At 45.9% G+C, this 20,553-nt stretch overlaps 1 protein-coding gene across 1 annotated transcript; it reads left to right on the forward strand.

Annotated features, from left to right (window-relative positions):
• The first annotated feature begins 1,895 nt into the window (after nucleotides 1-1,895).
• Nucleotides 1,896-20,075, forward strand: CD83 (CD83 molecule). The gene is made up of 5 exons (XM_012653178.1): nucleotides 1,896-1,996; nucleotides 2,086-2,201; nucleotides 15,026-15,257; nucleotides 17,176-17,282; nucleotides 18,546-20,075. The coding sequence occupies exons 1-5, from the start codon at nucleotides 1,960-1,962 to the stop codon at nucleotides 18,672-18,674; spliced, it is 621 nt and encodes a 206-aa protein (XP_012508632.1). The 5' UTR covers nucleotides 1,896-1,959; the 3' UTR covers nucleotides 18,675-20,075.
• The last annotated feature ends 478 nt before the right edge of the window (nucleotides 20,076-20,553 follow it).

Raw genomic sequence — 20,553 nt, forward strand, 5'->3', positions numbered from 1 at the left:
AAAAAACTCTTTGGTAGACTAAAGACATCATAAACAAAGTGGAAAATAACAAATCTTCAACTTGGAGAGGGGATTTGGCATGCATGTAACCAAGAAAAGATTTAGCCCTGATTTTATAAACAGCTCTAATGGAAAAGACCAAAGGATATGAATGAATAGTTCTCAGAAAGGGATATCCAATAGTCTCAAAACATATGTAATCAATGTAATACAAATTAAACAAAAAGGATATAATATTTCACATTCATTGGATATGCAGAAATGGGAGAAAAAAAAAAAAAAAGACTGACCACGCTAAGATCTGCTGAGCATAGTGTAAATGGATACAGGCACTTTGGAGGACAAGATGGCAGTATCTAATAACGCACTGCTATTGCCAAGCAAGACGGCAGGAACGCCTCAACTTCATGGCAACATTGTTAATCATGGGGAAAAACTTGAAGGACTCTAAATGCCCAGGTATGGGATCTGGCAGAGGGCACATAAGAGGCCTCAAAAACATTAGTAGTGTTTTATTTCTTAAGAATAAATGTATGCAAATGTTCTCAGTTCTATCATTTTCTGTACTTGTTTTGGTACGCTTGAAAACTACCTAATTAAAAAATGAGTTTGGCGAGGGTCATGGGGAAAAGGCACTCACACAGAGCTGGAGTGACCGTCAACTGTCAATTGGCACAACCACTTCCAAGGGCAAGTTAAAACTTCATGGTGACACAACTCTTTTTAACCTCTTGGATGGACAAGATGGAAAAGCTGGATAAGAGTGTGTGTTGCCAGGAGTGTCGGGAACAGGCACTCTCCTACATTGCAGGTGGGAATACCGAGGGAGGACACCCCCTTGGTGGTAACTTTGGCAATATTTAACACAATTGGAAACTCCCTTTGACCCAGCACGATTTCCCCAGGTATTTATTCTAAGAAAATAAGCAATATTAGAGCAAAGATTTATGTACACTAATGCTCATCAAAGCAATCACAGCATTGTTTGAAATATTAGCAATACAAAAAGAAACAACCTGCAAGTCTAACACTATCTAATTGGTTCTAATTTATGGTACAACTGCACCATGGACTACTATGCAGCCACCAAAATGATGCTGTTGAAACTTTTTAATGATGTGAAACTGCTTCCGAAACATTAAGCTAAAATTAAGTAGGTTACAAAATAGCATGAAGAGTAAACCATGAAAAACACTAATCTATGCACTGAAGTAAATGTAACAAAATGTTAACAGGAGTTAGTTCTGGATGAATTATAGGTGATGTCATTGTCTTGTAGAATTCTTTTTTTGTCTTTTCCAAAAATGTTGTGTGTGTGTAACTACTATTAAAATAGGAGAAGCTCTCTTTTGCTGAGATAATTTAAACATGCCGAATGAAACTGACTGATACCCTCCCGCCCCAAAGCAGGCAGCCAAGGCCAAGTACTACAGACTTATACTGTTCCTATGGAAATCTAAGGAGTCTTTGATTATTGCAGAATCTGGAGAAAGTGAGGATTTGAGTTCACCGGTGACGTCACCACAGGCAGGCTGGGCATTTAGGGAAGCTGTCCACCCTCTCTGGTTTCGCCCCTGTGAAATGGACATACCCAGCTCGGGTGGCCTGGTTCCCCGCTTTGTTTTGAGGGTCACCGGCGGTGTCACGCGTGCGAGCGCGGTTTGCAAAGCCTCAAGCGCCGGGGGTTACGCGGGCATGGCTGTCGCCGCCGCACAGCCGCAGCAGCGACGCTACCTTGGGGCGCCCGGCTCGGGCGCGCGGGGGCGGGGACGCGCGCGGGCGGGGCGACGGGGCGGGGACCGGGACCGGGGCGCCCCAGCCGCCCGCTTCCGCCGCCTGGCCGGGGAATCCCCGGGGGCGGCGCACGGGGAAGTCCCCTCGCGCGCGGGTACAAGGGCCCGCGCCGCGCCAGGGCGCCACACCACTGCAGCCCCGAGGCGGCGGCGCAGCGCTCCAGCCATGTCGCGCGGCCTCCAGCTCCTGCTCCTGAGCTGCGGTAGGGCCCGAGAGCGCCCGTCGCCCCCCGCCTCTCCGCGACACCCCTCTCGGCGCTTGCTCACGGCGCGCTCTCTCTCTTTCTTGCAGCCTGCAGCCTGGCGCCCGCGACGCGGGAGGTGAAGGTGGCGTGTTCGGAGGATGTGGACTTGCCCTGCACCGCCCCCCGGGACCCGCAGGTCCCTTACACCGTCTCCTGGGCCAAGGTAAGCGCGGCGATGCCCGCGGGCTGGGGTTTGGTCCGCTCATTTGGGGGCACAGAAACCGTCTCCCCTGGGCTGGCGACCCTTTGTGGCCGGGAGTCGGGGGGCGTCTCCCGCAGCTGAACTTGGAGTACCCAGTCTTCTGACACGCCTGCCCCACCCCTGCTCCAACCCCGTCCGCATCCCAGGGACAAGGCAGACTCAGGTTTTGTTCCCCGAAGACCTCAATCCTCTCCCTGCCCCTAAAGGTGGCCTGAGATGAATGATCCAAATAAGGTACTTGAGAAAGGCTGAGAATTTCTCATCTGGATGAATTCTGGAGGCCACCTGTGGTCGTGGCCAGCAGGTCAGGAAGAAAGCAACACCGGCCCAGATTTGAGCATTGGCCGGGAGGAATGTCCCCAGACTTCTGATTTCTTGTGTTTTGTGACAATGTTTTGCTGTCCACAAAACGTGGGAGGGGGAGGGAAGAGGAAGAGCTGAGAGAGTCAGGAGTGGTCGTTTTCAGCGGTCATCCCCTTTGTGGGATACCCTTGGGTCTTCCCCTAGCCCGGCTTCTTCCTCCGGCAGCCAGCATGAGAGGTGCAGGGATGAGGGCATCCTTCAGGGTGCGTGAGCCCAGCCCGCAGGTGGAAGAACAGGCCTTGCCGTCCCTACTGTGAGAGGACTGAGTTGCAGGGAGGCTTTTTAAGGTTCCCTCTCAACTGGAACATTCGCAGATTCTCGGATTGCAATTCCGGTGGCATTCCAGAGCCGAGCAGCCACCATGTGTTGTTACTGGTCCTTTGCTCCCCTTCTTTAAGTCAGGTTACTGCTACAACAGCACCTCCATTTTTGGCCAAATGAATATGATATCCCAGCCTTCCTCTGTGGCTCTCGCTGATTTGCTGTCTTACCTTGGAGGAAATCCATGCATTTGTAGCTTTCCAGAAAATGCAGGGCTTCCTTCCGCCCACGGTAAAAGATACTACAGGAACCTGCACATGTATCTGGCCATCTAACAGTACAAGGCAGCATTGGAGGTGTGTGTGTGTGTGTGTGTGTGTGTGTGTGTGTGTGTGTGTGTGTGTGTTTGTGTGTCTCTTCTCCTAACTGGATTGTCAGTTGCCTGGGGACAGTGGCTGCACCAGTGCTTTTAAGTATTCGGCAGGGCACCCAATGTTTGCTCTGTTAATTGCAAAAGTGTTCAGTGAATTCAGGCTGGTACTTCCCAAGTTAGGCAATGTAGAGATGTCGTTGCTGCCTTGGAGCACTGGATGGTGTATCAAAGTAGGGTGTTAGTATTCCTACTTCATTTCCACCTTCTTCACTGTGGCATCAAAGAACACAATCCCACAATTGTCCTCATAGTTAAAATGATAGCATTTTTTAAATTATAAAAACAGTATTATTTGAGTGCTCACCATAAGCCAAGTTCCAAGGTAAATATTCACATACATTATCTGTTTCCATCCTTCCAATGGACTTCAGGGGTCAGTACCATTACTATTCCTACCTCCTGGTGAGGAAACGCAGCCGGCATAATAAGTGGTGGAGCTGGGATTTGAACAGATCAGCCTGATTCCAGACCCTGAGTTGTTACAAGTCTATCTTGATAACTCTGATAGCTCTGTTTTCTACCTTAATTACTTACAGTAAAGAAAATAAAAGTGCCCCTAGGCTAGCCAGGCAGGGACTTAGTTATCTCAAAGAAGTGGGGAAACATGAAACCACTATCCCTTCCAGAGAGTAATTAGAAAAAGAAAACATTATTAATATCCCCAGGGGTGTAATTAAAAAGTACTCATGAAACAAGCAGATGAAATTTCAGACTGTAAAGTTCAAACAGTTGTCGAGTTAAATCTTCTTGCACAGGGTCATTTGGAGTGGTTCAGTAAACCATAGCAATTAACCTTTGACTTCTCCTTGGTTGTCAGCTGGTGATATAACTTTGTAATGTATGTGCTTGTTTATTGGGCACAGTTCTTGCAAGATTTACCCTGAAGGTCTTCTCCTAACTCTGTTAAAAAAAAGAAAAAGAAAAAGAAAGAAAAAAAAAGACAGCACTCTCTAGGCCTTCTCTCTTTTCCTGTTGGTCCATGTAACAGGGCCGTTGAAAAGTCATATCATGGTTATTTTTTAAGAAGTAAACTGTGGGCAAGGTGAGTGGATAGTAGGAGAGTTGTGCTGTGCCAATAAACTAATCAGGTACCTTGAAAGTGATATATATTATTCCTTCAAGTGGTTTTTTTTTTATTTTTTATTTGTTTATTTTTTTTGAGACAGAGCCTTGCTCTGTGGCCCTGGGTAGGGTGCAGCAGTGGCATCATCATAGCTCACTGCAGCCTCCAGCTCCTGGGCTCAAGCGATCCTCCCACCGCGGCCTCCCAGGGTGCTAGGATTACACGCGTGAGCCACTGAGTCCGGCCTCCTTCAAGTATTTTTTTTTTTTTAACAAGTCTCAGCATATTCTGTAGATACTTGTTATTTTCCAGCCCAATAATTATACTTTTGCATTGATTGCGTTTGCACAACAAAAATGGATAGAGTGTTCTGGAAATAAGGCCAGTGGTGACATACTGAAATGCTTCATTTTATGGAAGATTAAACATCTTGTCATTTTTCCACAACTTTCATCGAAGTAGAGAGGTAGCTGTGAAGGGAGGAATTTAACCCTGGTGACCATGGCTGGTGGAGCCCATCTCACCTCACCGTTTTGTCATTTCCCTGGCTTTGCAAAACCTGTTTCCTCTGCACAGGAGGAGGCTGTGCGCGGGGCAAGGGAAGCGGAGTCCCTTGGAGTGGATTCGCACCGTCCGCCAGATTGAATCACATTCTTGCAGACCTTCTACATATCACGATTATGGTTACGATGACTCACAATTTAAAATTCCATTTACCACTCAGTCCTCCGGCACCACAGAGCATCCTGCCTCTGTCCAGTTGGCACTGATGACTTCTGATTGTTTTTTGTGTTATGTCTTTTACCAAAAAACTCAAAGCAAGTGGCGTCCAATTAGTGTTTGTAACATTAGGGTGAGTTGGAAAGGAGCAGTGTTCAGTTTATTCTCTCTGTTTCAAAGATTCAGTGAGAGTGGGTTGGGGGGCTCAATCTAGACATGCACGTGAGGTCAAAGTTGAAACCAGAAGTGGACAGAGATAGCCCAGTTCTTGTTTGCCCAGCTCTTCTTTCCTGTGGACTAGTGTCCTCCTAACTGGGATCCAACAAAGGGTCTTCCTCTCATCCCTTCCTCTCTTGTACCTTTTAAGGCAGAAATGGGTGATTGAGAAAAAAATGGAAAAGTTTTTTTTTTTTTGAGACACAGTTTCACTCTGTTGCCCAGGCTAGAGTGCTGTAGCATCAGCCTAGCTCACAGCAACCTCAAACTCCTGGGCTCAAGCGATCCTCCTGCCTTTTTAGTTGCCTGGCTAATTTTTCGTAGAGATGGGGTCTCGCTCTTGCTCAGGCTGGTCTCGAACTCCTGAGCTCAAGCAGTCCTCCCGCCTCAGTCTCCCAGAGTGCTAGTGAGCCACCACGTGCGGCCTGAAAAATTAATAAATTATATCCGTTAGGATAGTAGCTCAATTTGGCTTTCAAGTTGTAATAGAGTGTGGCTGTTTGGGGAGGTATGTTGAGAAAATATACAAATAGACTTTGATCCATCACTCTTCTTCCTTTGGCCATGGCCTGTGGTTAAATTCTGGCATAAGAGGGCGTAGCATGATATTGCGTCTGCTGAGAGTAAGACCATGCATCAGAGGGCTACATCTGTGCTTCGCGATGAGTGTCACCGTGTCCACACTCTCTTTAGTGAAGGTTTGGAGAGAGACTGTGGATGGAATGCTTTGGGCGTGGTTGATGTTTGCCACCGATAATGATGATAATGCGCAGTCATTTATCTGGGGGATGAAGTGTCATCTTGTATCATGGAGCCCTGACAACCTACGGTGATACGAAACGAAAGAGGATATATAGTGTCGTCTCTGGGTGACACTGCGGGGGTGAGGACCACGAAGCATCACAAGACAAGTGCCCTTTATAGATGATTTCCAAAGGAAAGGAGAAAGAGGAAGTAAGACTGTGATTTCAGAGCATAGGTCAAACTTGAACTTTATGATATTTAGAGAGCTCCAGCTGGGACAGATCACAGACCATCCCGTGGAGTGTTCTGTCTCTGACATTCACGCTAAGAGAACTGGTGGAGAACAGGTTCATGGCTTGCATGAGGCTACTTCAAAAGTTCAGGGGTAGTCACCACGAAGATCTCGCCTGTCCTCGACTCACTATGAAGCTGTCTTTCCTGTGTGTTGCTACACTTATATTTGGCAGAGTTATTTTTTCTGTCTCTACCATCTTGTGTGATAATGAGCTACAAAGCCGGGGGTACTGAGGAGAGCCCAGTGCTGTAGGACGGGCTGGAGTTGATGAATGTTGGGGTGGACATAATCTGTACAGCCCTGTCCCCTGATGGACCCACGGAGGAGCTGATGTAGGCCACTTACTGCACTTCCTTGATTCCAGAATGCTCTCTGTTGTATGATGGATTTAAGAACATGTTTTTAGGACAAAAAGGAAACATTTCTACATTAAATATAGAAGCATTGAAATGAGAAAACAGCGTGTGTCTGTTAGAAACAAAGAAAAATTATACTTTCCCCATTGGCACTAGGGTACTTGATCTGATCTAATCACTTTTGTGGGTTCGACGTAAAGTTTGTTTAAGATGTGTGTCATATTTACACTTTCATTATTTAGTAAAGCTTTCTAAGTCCCAAATGTGTGCCAAGTTTTGGGCCTGGCATTGGCCATCCCAAGATTGACACGGAACTTTTGCCAGAGGATCATCTTGAGCAAAGGCGTGGAAATAGGAATCCACAAAGCCTTTTTGGGGACTAGTGGAGTAAATAGTGATCTAGAAGGGAGAATAACACAGCAGGAGGCTGAGAGATAGTGTTAGAAAGTAGGCAGGGAACAGATTGTGAACGGCCTTGAATGTCAAACTATAATGGCTTGAACTTTATCCTTTTAGCAGAAAAGAGCCATTGAAACGTTTTAAGCAAAGAGAATGACACATGCAGAATATGTCTAAAGAAAAGCACATTTCTCTTGATGATGGATAGAATATGACTCACCCTGGAAGATGAGTCTCAGAGGCAGGCTTCCTTCTTTCATTGCAGTGAAATTCCCATTATGTTAACTCAACTAAGGCTTAAACGCATTTTTGGGATTGTCCTTACTTTCTCTCTTGGTCTCCAGTCCTGTCTGTGTGGTTCCACAGAGGAGTAAACAAGGCAGAATGAGGCTGCCTCACCGGGCTATGGAAGAAGTCTCATCCGGGTGAGAATGGGGGATCACTGAGATTTTTGGACAATGGTGGAACAGAGCAAAGTTGCTAAAATCTTTCAGCTTGAAAGTGTGTAGGGAGGAGGAAGGCAGCTGTGAGAGTTAAATAGAAAAAAAAAGAAACACAACAAAAAACCCCCACTTGTTTTCTGTGAATAAGTTTGCCATGAATAAAATGGGGAACGTGAGTCACATGAGGACTGGATTGTCTCAGCTATGTACTTGGTTACGTTGCTACACAGAGAAGAGGAAGTTTGGAGAAGCTCTCAGTGACATAAGGGAAAGTTTTATGTAGGGCAAGACTAAAAACAGATTCATTACCTAAAAAAGGTTCCTCCATTTAAAGCTGTTTCCATAATTCTTTCCTGGCTTCTCCTGGAATAACCCTAGATTTTCTATCAGCAGTCCTTAGCTAAAACCAGAGCTGGACAAAAATACTTTCCTAAGAGTCCTTTACACCCATAAGCGTGTTTTTGTTTTTTGTTTGGTTTTGTTTTGCACTGGGGTGTATTTGGGTAGAATTCCTGTGTGTGCCATGTGTAACTAGTACAGACTCGGGAGCTCAGGGCTTGTTAATATCACTTGACGTTTTCTTGGAGCACCAACTAGTCTACTGCATGCTGCTGTTCCAATTCTCCAGAGAGAGTATAGATTTCAAAAGAGCTGATAGTTGTCTAGGATTATGGGTCCAGATGGGAAAAACATTTCTGAAGAGAAAGATACTGGTTGCCATAAATAGTTCATAGTCACATTGGACCAGACCGTCTGGGTCAGTTCTAGAGAACAAAGGTTCTGAATCAAATCAGGCCCTGAGGTCTCATTCCCTGAGGAATGGGAAGTGTGTGAGCCCAGGGGACAAAGCAGGGCTGGCCTAGACACTGGAGCCCTGTGCAGATAGCCCCCTGTGTGCACTCTTATTTATGCAGTAGTGCTGAGTGTCCCTATCAGTTAGGAGTCTTTCAGTTACGAGGGATTGTAAAACCAATCAAAACTAGCTTAAGGAAAAGGAAATATATTGGCTTATATAGAATTGAAATGGGAAAAAATTGAAAAATCAAAATATCGTTCACATTTTAGATATAGCTGGTGCCTCCCAAAAATATGTTGAAGTTCTAACCCCTGGTACTTGTGACTGTGACCTTTTTGGGGAATAGGGTCTTTGTAGATACAATCAAATTAAGGTGATGTCATACCTGACTAGGGTGGGCCCTAATTCAAAATGACTGATGTCCTTACAAGAAGAGAAGACAAACAAGGAGACAAACGGAAAGACACAGGGAAACAGAAAGAACACCATATGAAGGTAGAGACTGGAGTGATGTGTCTACAAGCCAAGGAATGCCAAGAATTGCCAGCAACATCAGAATGAAAGAGAAAGGCATGGAACAGATACTTCCCTGGAGTTTTCAGAGAGAATATGGCACTGCCAACCCCTTGATTTTGGACTTCTGGCCTCCAGAACTCTGAGAGAATACATTCCTGTTTTAAGCTACCCATTTTGTGTTGCTTTTTTTTTTTTTTTGGGACAGAGTCTCACTGTGTTGCCCGGGCTAGAGTGCCGTGGCGTCAGCCTAGCTCACAGCAACCTCAAACTCCTGGGCTCAAGCGATCCTCCTGCCTCAGCCTCCTGAGTAGCTGGGACTACAGGCATGCGCCACCATGCCCGGCTAATATTTTCTATATTTTTTAGTTGTCCAATTAATTTCTTTCTATTTTTAGTAGAGACGGGGTCTCACTCTTGCTCAGGCTGGTTTCGAACTCCTGAGCTCAAACAATCCGCCCGCCTCGGCCTCCCAGAGAGCTAGGATTACAGGCGTGAGCCACTGCGCCCGGCCTGTGTTGCTTTTTAACAGCCTCTCTAGTAAATGAACACAGCTGGACTTAGAGGTTCTCAAATGTCCCCAGGGCTCGGTGACTTTTCATCTCCCAACTCTTCTTTCCTTTATATTGGTTTCGTTTCTAGACTCCATGTGGCAGTGAGATAGTAGCCGATAACTGCAGACCTGTACAGGTTGGGTATTCCTTTCTCAAAATGCTTGCAACCAGAAGTGGTTCAGACTTTTTGGATTAGGGATGCTCAACCTATATATCCTTCCAGAAGCAAGTGCAAAGGAAGAGATTGTGCCTCTCTTCCAATACCTCAACAGATGTCTGATTATTCTTAAGTGGCTTTGATTGATTGGATCATGTGCCCATCAGAACCAGTCTCGTGGTCCTGGAATGTCTGGCCTGAGTTAGATGTGCCCCCTTTAGAACCACGTGTGGAGCCCTGAAAACGGCATGAGCTCAAAGCCAGTAATGGTGCCCCTTCCAGGTCCAGCAGGACCCTCACGATGCTAATGGCAGAAGGATGGTGACATCAACAACAAATGGTCCAACATTGCCTTTAGATCCCAGTTCCAAAGGGGTTTTGCTGCATTATTATGATGGTGCTTTAGAAAGTTCAGAATGTGGTTGATATTTTAGAGACATCGTGGGTGGAAAAGTAATTTCTCCCTAGAGTAGGGACTGGGACTTCTAGGACAACTTCACCAGAAAGGAGACGAGAATTATCAGTGGTAAGGAAATGTCAGAATAGGTCGATGAATTGGAAAGCTATCACATATAACAACAGTTTCTACTACCAACATTACCAGTTATAAAGCATTTTTCTAATAACCCCATGGGCAAGTAAGGTAGCGCAGATGAGGAAATGAGACTCAGGTGAAGTGATTTATGAAAGATGACCCAGCTAACTAACGTACAAGCTGGGACTTGACTTCAGGCCTTTGAATTCCAAAGCCATTGCTCTTGCAACTTTCTTACAGTTTCCAAAATTCAGTCATTCACTCAGCAAACACTCTTTGAATACTTCCAATATGCAGGGAACGATTTAGTATGCTGAATGAAACCTTGACTATTAAAAAAAAATAGAGAGCAGTAACATTTTTAGAGCCTTCTGTGGGATCGGTACTGTGCTTGGGGTCCATGTACATCGTACGTATCTTCACACCAGCTCTCTGAGATGTAATCACCCCCAGATTCCAGTGGAGCAAACCAAGCCTGAGAGTTTTCAGTGAGTTGGCCAAGAGCAGTGCTAGCCGTGGGAGGGCTGGGGTTTGGTTCCAGCTCTGTCCAATGCCAAAGCCTGTGCTCTTAATTATGCTGCCTCTGCTATACTCATAACTCTGTTAACAGCCATAAATCCAGCTCTGTCTGTTAGACCTAGTAAATTTCAAAGTGGAAAATCATTTTTCTAATAAAACTACACTTAGAAAAAAACGATGTTAATGCTCATACATTCTACCCTCATTATGACATCAACCTCCGAGCCAAACTATTTTGCACGTTATAAAGAGCTGTTTTTATGATGAATGGGGATTATATTGGCACTTTAATTGAGTTAGAAACCAAGGTACATGAACGCTAGTGCACAAGAAATGCAGTAAAAACATAAGCTGTTCAATGTGGTTGGAATACATCAGATTAATTTAATACCACCTTTAAATCCTTAAAGTCTACCTTGAAATATGTTTCATGAAATTGTTAGATGGATTTTTTATATGCACATATATGTACACACATTTTTCTCCCCTCAAAAAAAATCATTTTTTTCTTTTTAGGTTCCTGTCACATTCTTAACAGATCTAATTTATGATAAATTTGGATTTCAAGTTTGTGATCAAAGCCCTTTCTTTGCTATGGGAATGGAACTGTTGACCTCTTAGGTTCAAATATGCTTGTCTAGGAGGTTGGCATGTATTTGGATAACATTATGTAAACTTTTTTAAAAAAACACTTTCCACAATAGGATTTTTGAAATATTGGTTCAATTCCAGCCATATTTAATTATTTATTTTATTTCCTTTGTTCTAGTTCAAATTTGTCCATCATTTAAAAAAGAAAAAAACGACTTCATTCACTTGCCCTTAAAATTAGTACTTGTATTTGCTTGATTTAGCTTTCAGCAAATTAAAGAGAGTTTATTTTAATTTAAGGCTTGTGGTTTCCTTAAGGTCAAATCTCCATTTGAGAGAAAGAATATGGTATTTAAATTATTTAGTGAAATTGGAGGCTTTGAGACAAGTCAGAGTCCCTAGGCTTTCTGAAAATGAAATGTCCCACATTTGCATTTTTCAACTCAAAAAGATAGAGTTGTCAGCATAAAAGTTAATGCACAAAGTGTGAATTTTAAAAGACATTATTGGGATGAGTGTTTTGAGGAACTAATTTGCTGAAATTGTGTTGTGCTTTAGCGCACTCTACTACAATATTAGTGTTGTGAAGTGTGCATTAAATAGTTCCCGTCAATTATGGTTGGCTGTGAATGAATCCAAGGGTTCCTTTTGTTATAAATTACTATTTCCTAAAACGCTTTTGCAGAGAAGCAATGGAACACTTTTAGATTTGGAATGTTTAAAGAGCTATTCTTGCCAGTGGTTGATTTTGAGCCAGCTCCAGTGTCTATAAGAACTCATAAAACAAAGCAAAGTAAGGATGGCCCATTTGCTGTTACTCTGTTTTCCTCCCACTGAAATTTCTCCTTCAGTTCTTAGTGGTGCCTCTGCCTCAGCTGACTCATCTGATAAGGTTGGGTGATAGCTGCTTGGCCACGTGGCTGACAATGATTTGAGCTTTTGCACACAAAGTCCCTAGATCCTGCTAGCGTCCCACTCCCATTGTGAACATGCAACATAACACAAAAACTACAGCTACGTTTGCAACTCTGGGCAAATCCCAGATTCCTCAGATGGGATCACGCAAGAAAGTTTACCTTAAAATGGCAAAAGGAAGAGGAAATGCGGATTGTGTATACCTAGAACTTGAAGCTTAAAGGGAGGGTTATGAATTGTATGAATTTACAGAAGACTCTTTTTGCTATAGTTAGTTATTGGGCACAGTGCTGTTCATTAGTTTGGCAAGAGTTCCCAGGTTGTGCCAGTAGTTCTCTGGGTCATTTAGGAAAAGGGGGCTTTGGAAGATGACCCAGTGAGAATTGAGATATTTTGCTGTGATCCCACCGATGGATGGCATTTGTTTCAGCAAATCAGAATTCTGCAGGTTGCTTTGGGGTTCTTTGTTTTGCATTTCCCCCCATTTCTTCTTTTTGTCCTTATGGGCTCTCTGCCTTTGTTTTGCCATTTAAAAATAACTAGAGGCCCATGGAAATCTGACCATCAAATTAACTACATTTTGTTGTTTTTGCTGCTGATTTTTTTAAACGAATTCTCCTCTGCAAATAGGCAGAAGGTGCTGCCAGCCAGTTCGCCAGCACCTCCTTGCTTCAACAATTCCCAGCAGCTAGCGTGATAATGATAATGGGGCCATCTTTATGTAAATGCGCACAATCGGTTATATTTCCACCAGCTCCAGAGGGGTTCGCAGTTTTGATCTTGACTTTCAGATGGGCCTTTCTGAGGTGGGGAGGGGGGTCGCTGGATTGGAGAGAAGCTTCCCAGAGGCAGGTAATCTCAGACCGGTTGTTGCAGCCACGTTTGCATCTGGAGGTTAAATTGGAAAAGAGAAGTAGGGTGGCATGTCGGCACGGGGACTGCAGAGACTGGACTGAGCTAATTATTTCAAAGTGGCGTTTCGGGGAACCCTTGGCACAGATTGGCCCTGGATGGCCCTGGGCATCTGGCCTGTTGAAAGCTCTGCCTGGCAGGAGGAAGGGCCGCTGCCAGGCAGCAGAGGGGAGGGGAGGGGGACTGTAAGCCCACGATGAGACCGCAGTTTGTGGTTTACTTAGGCTTGAAAAGGGAAAAATTGTGCTAAATTAGACGTGTTCTAGAATCAGTTGGATACCTTCAGTTTCCTCTAAGTTTCCTTGGCCACACTTACATTTTTTGCTTTATTTTTGAATACCCAAAGGCCCCAGTCTTTTAGCTTCCTCCTGTAGATTCTTGATTATTTAGGAAGGAACCTTTCAACACAAGAAGGACCGTCAAGTAATGGGATTTATGTATATAGACTCGCCCTGAGAAGAGCCATTAGTTTCAGCCCAGTGCTAGGAGGGTGCTGAGCAGGTTTTCTTGCAGGAGCGATAAATCTGCCACCAGATGTCTCTGTAGCCCACTGTACAGGAATGCTAACACGCACCGAAGGCTGAGCCTGAGCTGTCGGGTGACCTTGCAGTGCATTCCCCAACTTAATAAATGAAGCCGAAACGACTGAGAGAGTGTGTGTGTGTGTGTGTATGTGTGTGTGTGTGTGTGTGTGAGTGTGCACACGTGCATGGATGTATTTTCTTGCCTGAGCTGCTTCATAGGGTGTTCCCCCCAATTCCTTGGTTATCTGTTTTCCATCACTGAGTCGTTTAATAAAAATCAGAGCAGAGTTGTAGGGTGCTCCCGGAACAGGAGATTAAACACTGGCAGGTGCAGGCAAAGACAGTGGCAGTGAGGCCTGCTAATCTCCGTCCCTTTCCCTAAGGTGGCTCTTGGGTGCAGTTATAAAGCTCGGGACAGATAGGGAATGTCACTTAATCCTAGGCTCCCTGCTGATCCCCAGCCGACCAGCAAAGGCAGCTCAGCTGCTACCAGGGGACGCCGACGTTGAACACTGAAGGGCTGCCCGTGAGCACCGAAAACAGGGATTTGCTTTACTGTTTGTGTAAATCCATTTTAGAAGCTTTAAAACATTTCAATGGAGGAGCAATTGGCGAGTTAATTAGGCAAATTAAAAATATGTCCCGGAAAGAGAGAGTGAATGGTGAATATGATGTGTGCCTCATCCTTGAAGTGGGAGATGCTGAAAACACCACATCAGTTTAATCAAAAAGATAGTTCAGGGAAAGGAAGCGGCTAGGTTAACTGTTTGACTACATGGGGCATCTCCCCCCATCGGGGGGATGCCCTTCGTGCATGGTTTGACATGACCACCAAATGATCTGACACGTCACATCTCCGCAAGGCACTCTTCACAGCTGTCTTCCTGCCCTTGTAGAGAAAAAAACTATGGCACATTTGGCTATGTCGGGCGTGACCACACAGACACACAGCCTTTGAAGAACAAGGTGGCAGTTTCCAGGAGGCATTGCTCATCTGCATCTCTGGTCTTAGTTGAGTTGTCTGGCAATGATCTTAAGAGATTTAGGAACTTTTACAAATAAAAGGCTAGGGTACAAGAATAAGGATCTGCCAACGGGCGAGTTGGTGTCTGAAGAAAACAAGAGAACATTTAATACAGTACGATCAATAACAGAATATAATCCAGTGTGACTCATACTCAATACATCACCATTGTCAACAGCAACACTCTGTGCTGTATATAGGGTGGAAGTTGGGATACTTACGATAGAATCATAAGATGCGGTCCTGCTCTTATTCCAAAGAAGATACAGCCTTAAGGAATTTCCATAGATTCTCTCCAGCTCCTGCAAAGGTCACACATACAAAAACAGCACACTGTCTTGCTTTAGAAACATTAGCTCAGGATGGATTTTATGGAAACAAGATGGAAAACATTGGTGTAGAGTCCCAGTGCTTGCGGTGGAGTGTGATGCACTGTGGTTCCTTCTTCACAGCTTACAGAGGGCAGCGCAGAGAGGGTGGAGGCGCCCCAGGAAGATCTGCGCCTCGGGGAACAGCACCATCTTCAGAAGGGGCCAAATGGCTCTGCCGACGCTCCCAGCGAACGGCCCTATTCCCTGAAGATCCAAAACACGACCAGCTGCAACTCAGGGACATACAGGTGCACTCTGTGGGACCCGGAAGGACAGAGAAACCTAAGCGGCACAGTGATCTTGAGAGTGACAGGTGAGGTGACCGGCTGCATTTGTTTTCCTCTTGCAAAATGCGTGTGCACTTAATATCGGGCCTATTACCAACGCTCTCTTTTGGAGCCTAACTCTGCAGCTGTGGATCACCTCTGTGGCTGAAGCTGAATTCCATTGCAAGAATGTCATAACTTTTCTTTCTATGGCTTAAGCTGTTCCTTTTGTTTGACTTTTGCCTAACACTTATTCGGGGCTGAGGCTGGAAATGAGAAACGAACTGTCATAGAGCCCTCCATTTTGTACAATAGCTGCTTTCTGCTTCTGTCAAGTATCTGAAAGGAATCAGACTCAAGATAATATTCTTACACTCACAAGAACACACTCTATGGGGGGCAGTGTGTGCATTTTGCTCAGTGTTACACACACACCCTCAGGCCCTCCTCCACCTCCAGCCCTCTGCTCTGGTTTCTTTGACTTCCTGGCACTTGGTACGACTCATGTGCTGTGTGTGGATTGGATTGCTGTCTGTCTGCCCTAAGAGAGTGATAAGTTCTCTCTGTTGTGTACTCTGCCGTATTCTGGCACACAGTGGGCCTTCAATAAATATTATTCGCATGAATGACAAATGAGAGGAACCTCATGGGGGATCGTAGAGAGGGGAGGTGTGTCCTGCGGGGAGCAGAGGGACATGGACAGAAAATAGCTGTTTTTCTCTCCTTTCCCTCTTTGAAGACAGTGTTGCTTCCAAGTTAAGGGGTCAGATTCTGGAGTCATGTAGATCTAGTTCAAATATTAACTCTGCCACTTGTTAGCGTGTTACTTTGGGCAAATCACTGATTGACTCTAAGCCTCAGTTCTCTCATCTCTAAAAGGGGGATAATAACGTGGGCAGCACAGGCTTGTTGTGAAGGTTAAGCAAGAAACTGCACTAAAATGCTGAGCGCAGTGCCTGGGGCAGACTGAATGCTCAATCAGTATTTGGGACCATTAGGTCAATGGCTCTCAGCCTCTTTTCTTGAGTTACAAACCCTCGTGAGAATCCATCCCTAGACCATTGCATGAAATGTCGAATCCAATTTTAGGGCTGACATCTCTCTGCAGATGCAGCCATATAGGCTCCAAGGAGGAACCCCCTCCGATAACCCGCACTCCACCTGCTCCTGCCTGGGCCTTCACGCAGACCCCGTTAGCAAGCACAGTGGATGTAGCCAAAGCCAGACTTGCTTCCCCAGGCAGCACACTGGATGCCCCACCCGAGCAGGGAGAGACCCTCCCGTCCATGTCTCTTCCTGGGCTGAAGGCCTCACTCCTTCCACTCTCCTTGAGTGCTGCAGCCTCAGCCTTTAACAAGCCCTTAGGGAGTGTTCTCCCTCCCACTCATGCTGCCGCCCTGGTGGGAGAGCTTGAACGAGTCTACAAAAACATGGCGACTTACTCAGCAATAGCCGGTCAGTTCACCTGCTTCATTTCATCGTCCCCGAAGCCTCCTGCAGTGAGGACATGTTAAGATAATTTATGGAGTAGCCAGTGCGGGTTGATCTGATACGGGGACAAAATACAAGCCAGGCAAGGCCCAGCATCTGACGTGGAGGCAGACGGGCCGCAGGCTAAGTCTGGACCGGACACCTGGCTCTGCCACCTGCCGTGGTCTCTTAGCCTCTCTGAGCCTCGGCGCCTTCGTCTGCAAACTGGGACTACTGATGCCTGCTCCGAAGATTGGGGGAGAGGCTGTATGCAAGTCCTGTTGTACGCAGCCGGGCACAGAATGGCAGTGACCACTGGCTGCTGCCCCTGCTGTCAGCGACACCGTTACTGTCATTCATCCTGATGGCACAGACCCAAGGTAGGAGTGAGAGACAGGCAGGGCTTCAGAATGGAGAACAAAGCACTCATGGCCTTTTATCATGGTAGAAAAATCCCGTTAAAGTGGCTTCATGTAGTTCTTTGTTTTCTTTCAGGATGCTTTCCAAAACGTAAAGAAGAGACTTTTAAGAAGTACAGAGCTGAGATTGTGTTGCTGTTGGCTCTGGTCGTTTTCTACTTAACACTCATCATTTTCACTTGTGTAAGTATCTTTCTAGAACATCGACACCATGGTGAGAGAGAGTGTTCTGGGAACCCTGGACCTCTAGAGGCCCCCAGACTGGGAGGATCATCACAGAGAACTCCCTGAGCTACCCCCAGCTCGTTCCTTATCTACTGGCCACACACAGAGCACTGGGAAGGGAAATGAAGTAAGATTTGTGAGGGAAGTTTGAGGAATGCCAGAGGGTCCCATGGAAGACCAGAGGCCTTGCAGTGACAGTGCTGGACGTCGCAGCTCTGCCTGTGCGCCGTCCCAGAGCGGAGCCCCTTCTTCCTGCGGACGAGGGAGCGAGGCCTGCTGCCCCAGGGGTAGATCAGTCTCCTCTGCCTGCCCTCGAACTGTTTTCTCTTGGGGGTTCTCCCCTAATGTTTTTGGTACTTCCACCCATTCCTTAAGAATTAGCCCCAAAAAGCCAGAGCAGTGGGGGACCCAGGGAGTCCCCAATGGGGGAAGATGGCTGACTGGTGCTGGGACATCCTAGACATGCCCTTGAGCTCCAGCCAAAAGCCCCGTGAGCCTTCTGCATGACTGCTCACTTGGGGTGACCACAGTCATGAGGGGGTAGGGCCATTTGTGGGTCTGAGCTACTAGGAAGTGATCTGCCCCTTATGTCTCAGGAACCCCAGGAAGGGCTGGCTACTTAGGGACCAGGACAGACTTCAGCCAGGAGCTATCAGGGCTGGTCCTTGTCACTCAGTGTGCCCCGCTACTCACTCACTTGCCTCTCTGGCTGTGCACTCATTGCTCTGGTTTCTGTTTTAGACATCAGTTGATCAGAAGTCTCCAGTGAGCACCTACTGCATACAAGGCATTATGATAGGCACTGTATGGGGTGTAAAAAGGTGTAAGACATTGTTCCTGGCCTCGAGGAGCTTAATAGTTTGTTTGTTAGGGTTATTTGCACGTAAGAAAAAATAATGAGAATTCCCAGACAGTAAGTTTTAAAAATGAGTGACTTTAGTTTCTTGTTGGCAAATGCCTGCTTCCGTGGGCACTGACTTGCCATACAGATATCTGACAGCAGGGGCTTAAGTGGCCACAGTCTATAATCAGTAAATCTCCCGGTCCAGGTTAGGAGATGCCCATGTCATCGTGCAAGTCCCTTGCAGAGTGAGTGAGGCGGTGAGTTTAGGGAGGGCTTCCAGAATGAGTCGTGTGGCCAGCCCTTAGGGTTTAAATGGAGGTGACAACTGCTGCATTGTCCCAATTATTCACTTCATTTTTATTTGATTTTTTTTTCAGAAATTTGCACGACTACAGAGTATTTTTCCAGATTTTTCTAAACCTGGAATGGAACGAGCTTTTCTTCCAGATACCTCCCCAGATAAACAGTCGGGGCCAGTGACTTTTCACAAGACAGAACTGGTATGAACAGGATTTCCATAGGTTGTTTTTTCTGAGGTCCAGGGCTCAGTGGTGTGCATGTCTGTGACGCCGGACAAGAGGAGAATGAGCCCCGTGCTGAAGACGGCATCCTTCCTACGAGGTCCTTCGCATGACTGGAAATGTCTGAAAGGGGATCTCACCCTACTTCTGTGAGCCGGGGCTTGAAAACCACGACATGACCGGCTAGCACAGAACCATCACTACTTCTCTGTGACTACCTTGTTCGTGTTTTGTGCAGCCATCTGGTCAACCTCTTGGACACTTTCTCAGTCATAAAAGCTATAGTGAGATGCAGTTGGAGAAGGGTCTTGGGAGATGTGAACGCCCCCAGCTGGCCCTGTGACAGACTCCCGAGGACAGCTGTCCTCTTCCACATCTGGGGAACAGCTCTTTGAATTTTGCTGTTTTTTGTTGTACCGGCCCAGATGTTTTACGTCTGGGAGACATTGACAGGCCACGCTGTGAGACAGTGGGAAATATTTAGCAAATAATTTCCTGGTGTGAAGGTCCTGCTATTACTAAGGAGTATTATGTGTACAAAGAAATAACAGGTCAATGAACTGTCCCCCGCAGGGTCTTTTCATCTGGGAGAGACATCCATCAAGAAGCAATAAAGAAGAGTGCCACGTCTATTTTTGTATCTATGTGTACATGTCAAAGGAGGGTTTGTGTTTCTCTCCTTTTGAAATCTATAGTTAGATAGAATTGTTAACGGAGAGGGAGAAGAAGTCGGAGAGGGTGACAGCGGGATAGAGAGCTGTCTAGTGACCTGCTGGAGACGCTGGGCCAGCCATGCAGTCTGGGTTCTAGCCCCGGTTTGTCCCACTCCTAGCTGTGTGATCTGGGGCAAGTTCCTATGGTTTCTGCTTTCTCCGTTGTAAACCAGAAGGTTGTTGCATGGATTAGTTAAAATGACATATGTGAAAATGCTTTGAAAAATATAAAGCCCTATACATATTTGAAACTCTATTGGGCCATTGTCCTCACTACTATGACGCTGTACTGGGGATGAGAGGATGCTTCTCATTTCTCATGTTCTCCATCATTCTGAACAAAGAAGGTTACGAAGAGACTTTCCCGTAGTCTTCTGTGTGAATTCACTTGGGGAAGTGAGGAGGCCAGTTCTGTGGTCTTGAAGCACCGGACAAAAGTACTTGAAGATACAGACGTGTGGGAGCCACGGGCAGAAGGGACTTCACAAAATGGTGCATTGATGTTTTGGTGGCAATATGTCCAGTTTCTCTGATCAAACACGGGCCCTTCCCTTCTTGTTTTCCAAAGAAATTTTATCGCTTTAGTAGTGTGTGCGTTGCTCCCACTGGTATTAGAGAGTAAAAGGGTCACCAAGTTGAGTGTTTGCCTCTTGTGTCATTGCTTTCATGTCATTAAAGGTGTGCATGCTAACAGGGAGTGCTTTTCTGTTTTTTATTTGACGCTACTTGTCAGACACTGGGATGAGTGCTAGGATGCCTATAAACTAATCTGAGAATCAGAATCCAAAATAAGAGCTGAAAGATTGGCAAGCGCTTCCTCTGGGAGTGGGGGGCATATGGCAACGGACCTCTGTAAACAGCACCCTGCTTCCCGGAGATGCTCCTGCATCCATCGTGGAGGTGCGCTGCCGCCCAGTCGCTACACGGCCAGCTCGTGCCAACATATATGGCAACAGGCGGGAGGAATGGAAAGAAGGAGAGCTTCTGCTTCAGAAAGATATGTAAAGTCACGGGATTTGTGCCTGGGAATCATGGGATTTCACTCAAGATTCTCTAATAGGTCCCTTATCCCCCAAAATGTTAAGAACAATCTGGTACAAGTGGTTGTAATAGTTATAAAAGCATCATAGGTGAATGGCTCTTTGAAAAGA

This window comes from Propithecus coquereli, unplaced genomic scaffold (genome assembly GCF_000956105.1).
Source record: "Propithecus coquereli isolate 6110/MARCELLA unplaced genomic scaffold, Pcoq_1.0 Scaffold416, whole genome shotgun sequence".
Taxonomy (NCBI): domain Eukaryota; kingdom Metazoa; phylum Chordata; class Mammalia; order Primates; family Indriidae; genus Propithecus; species Propithecus coquereli.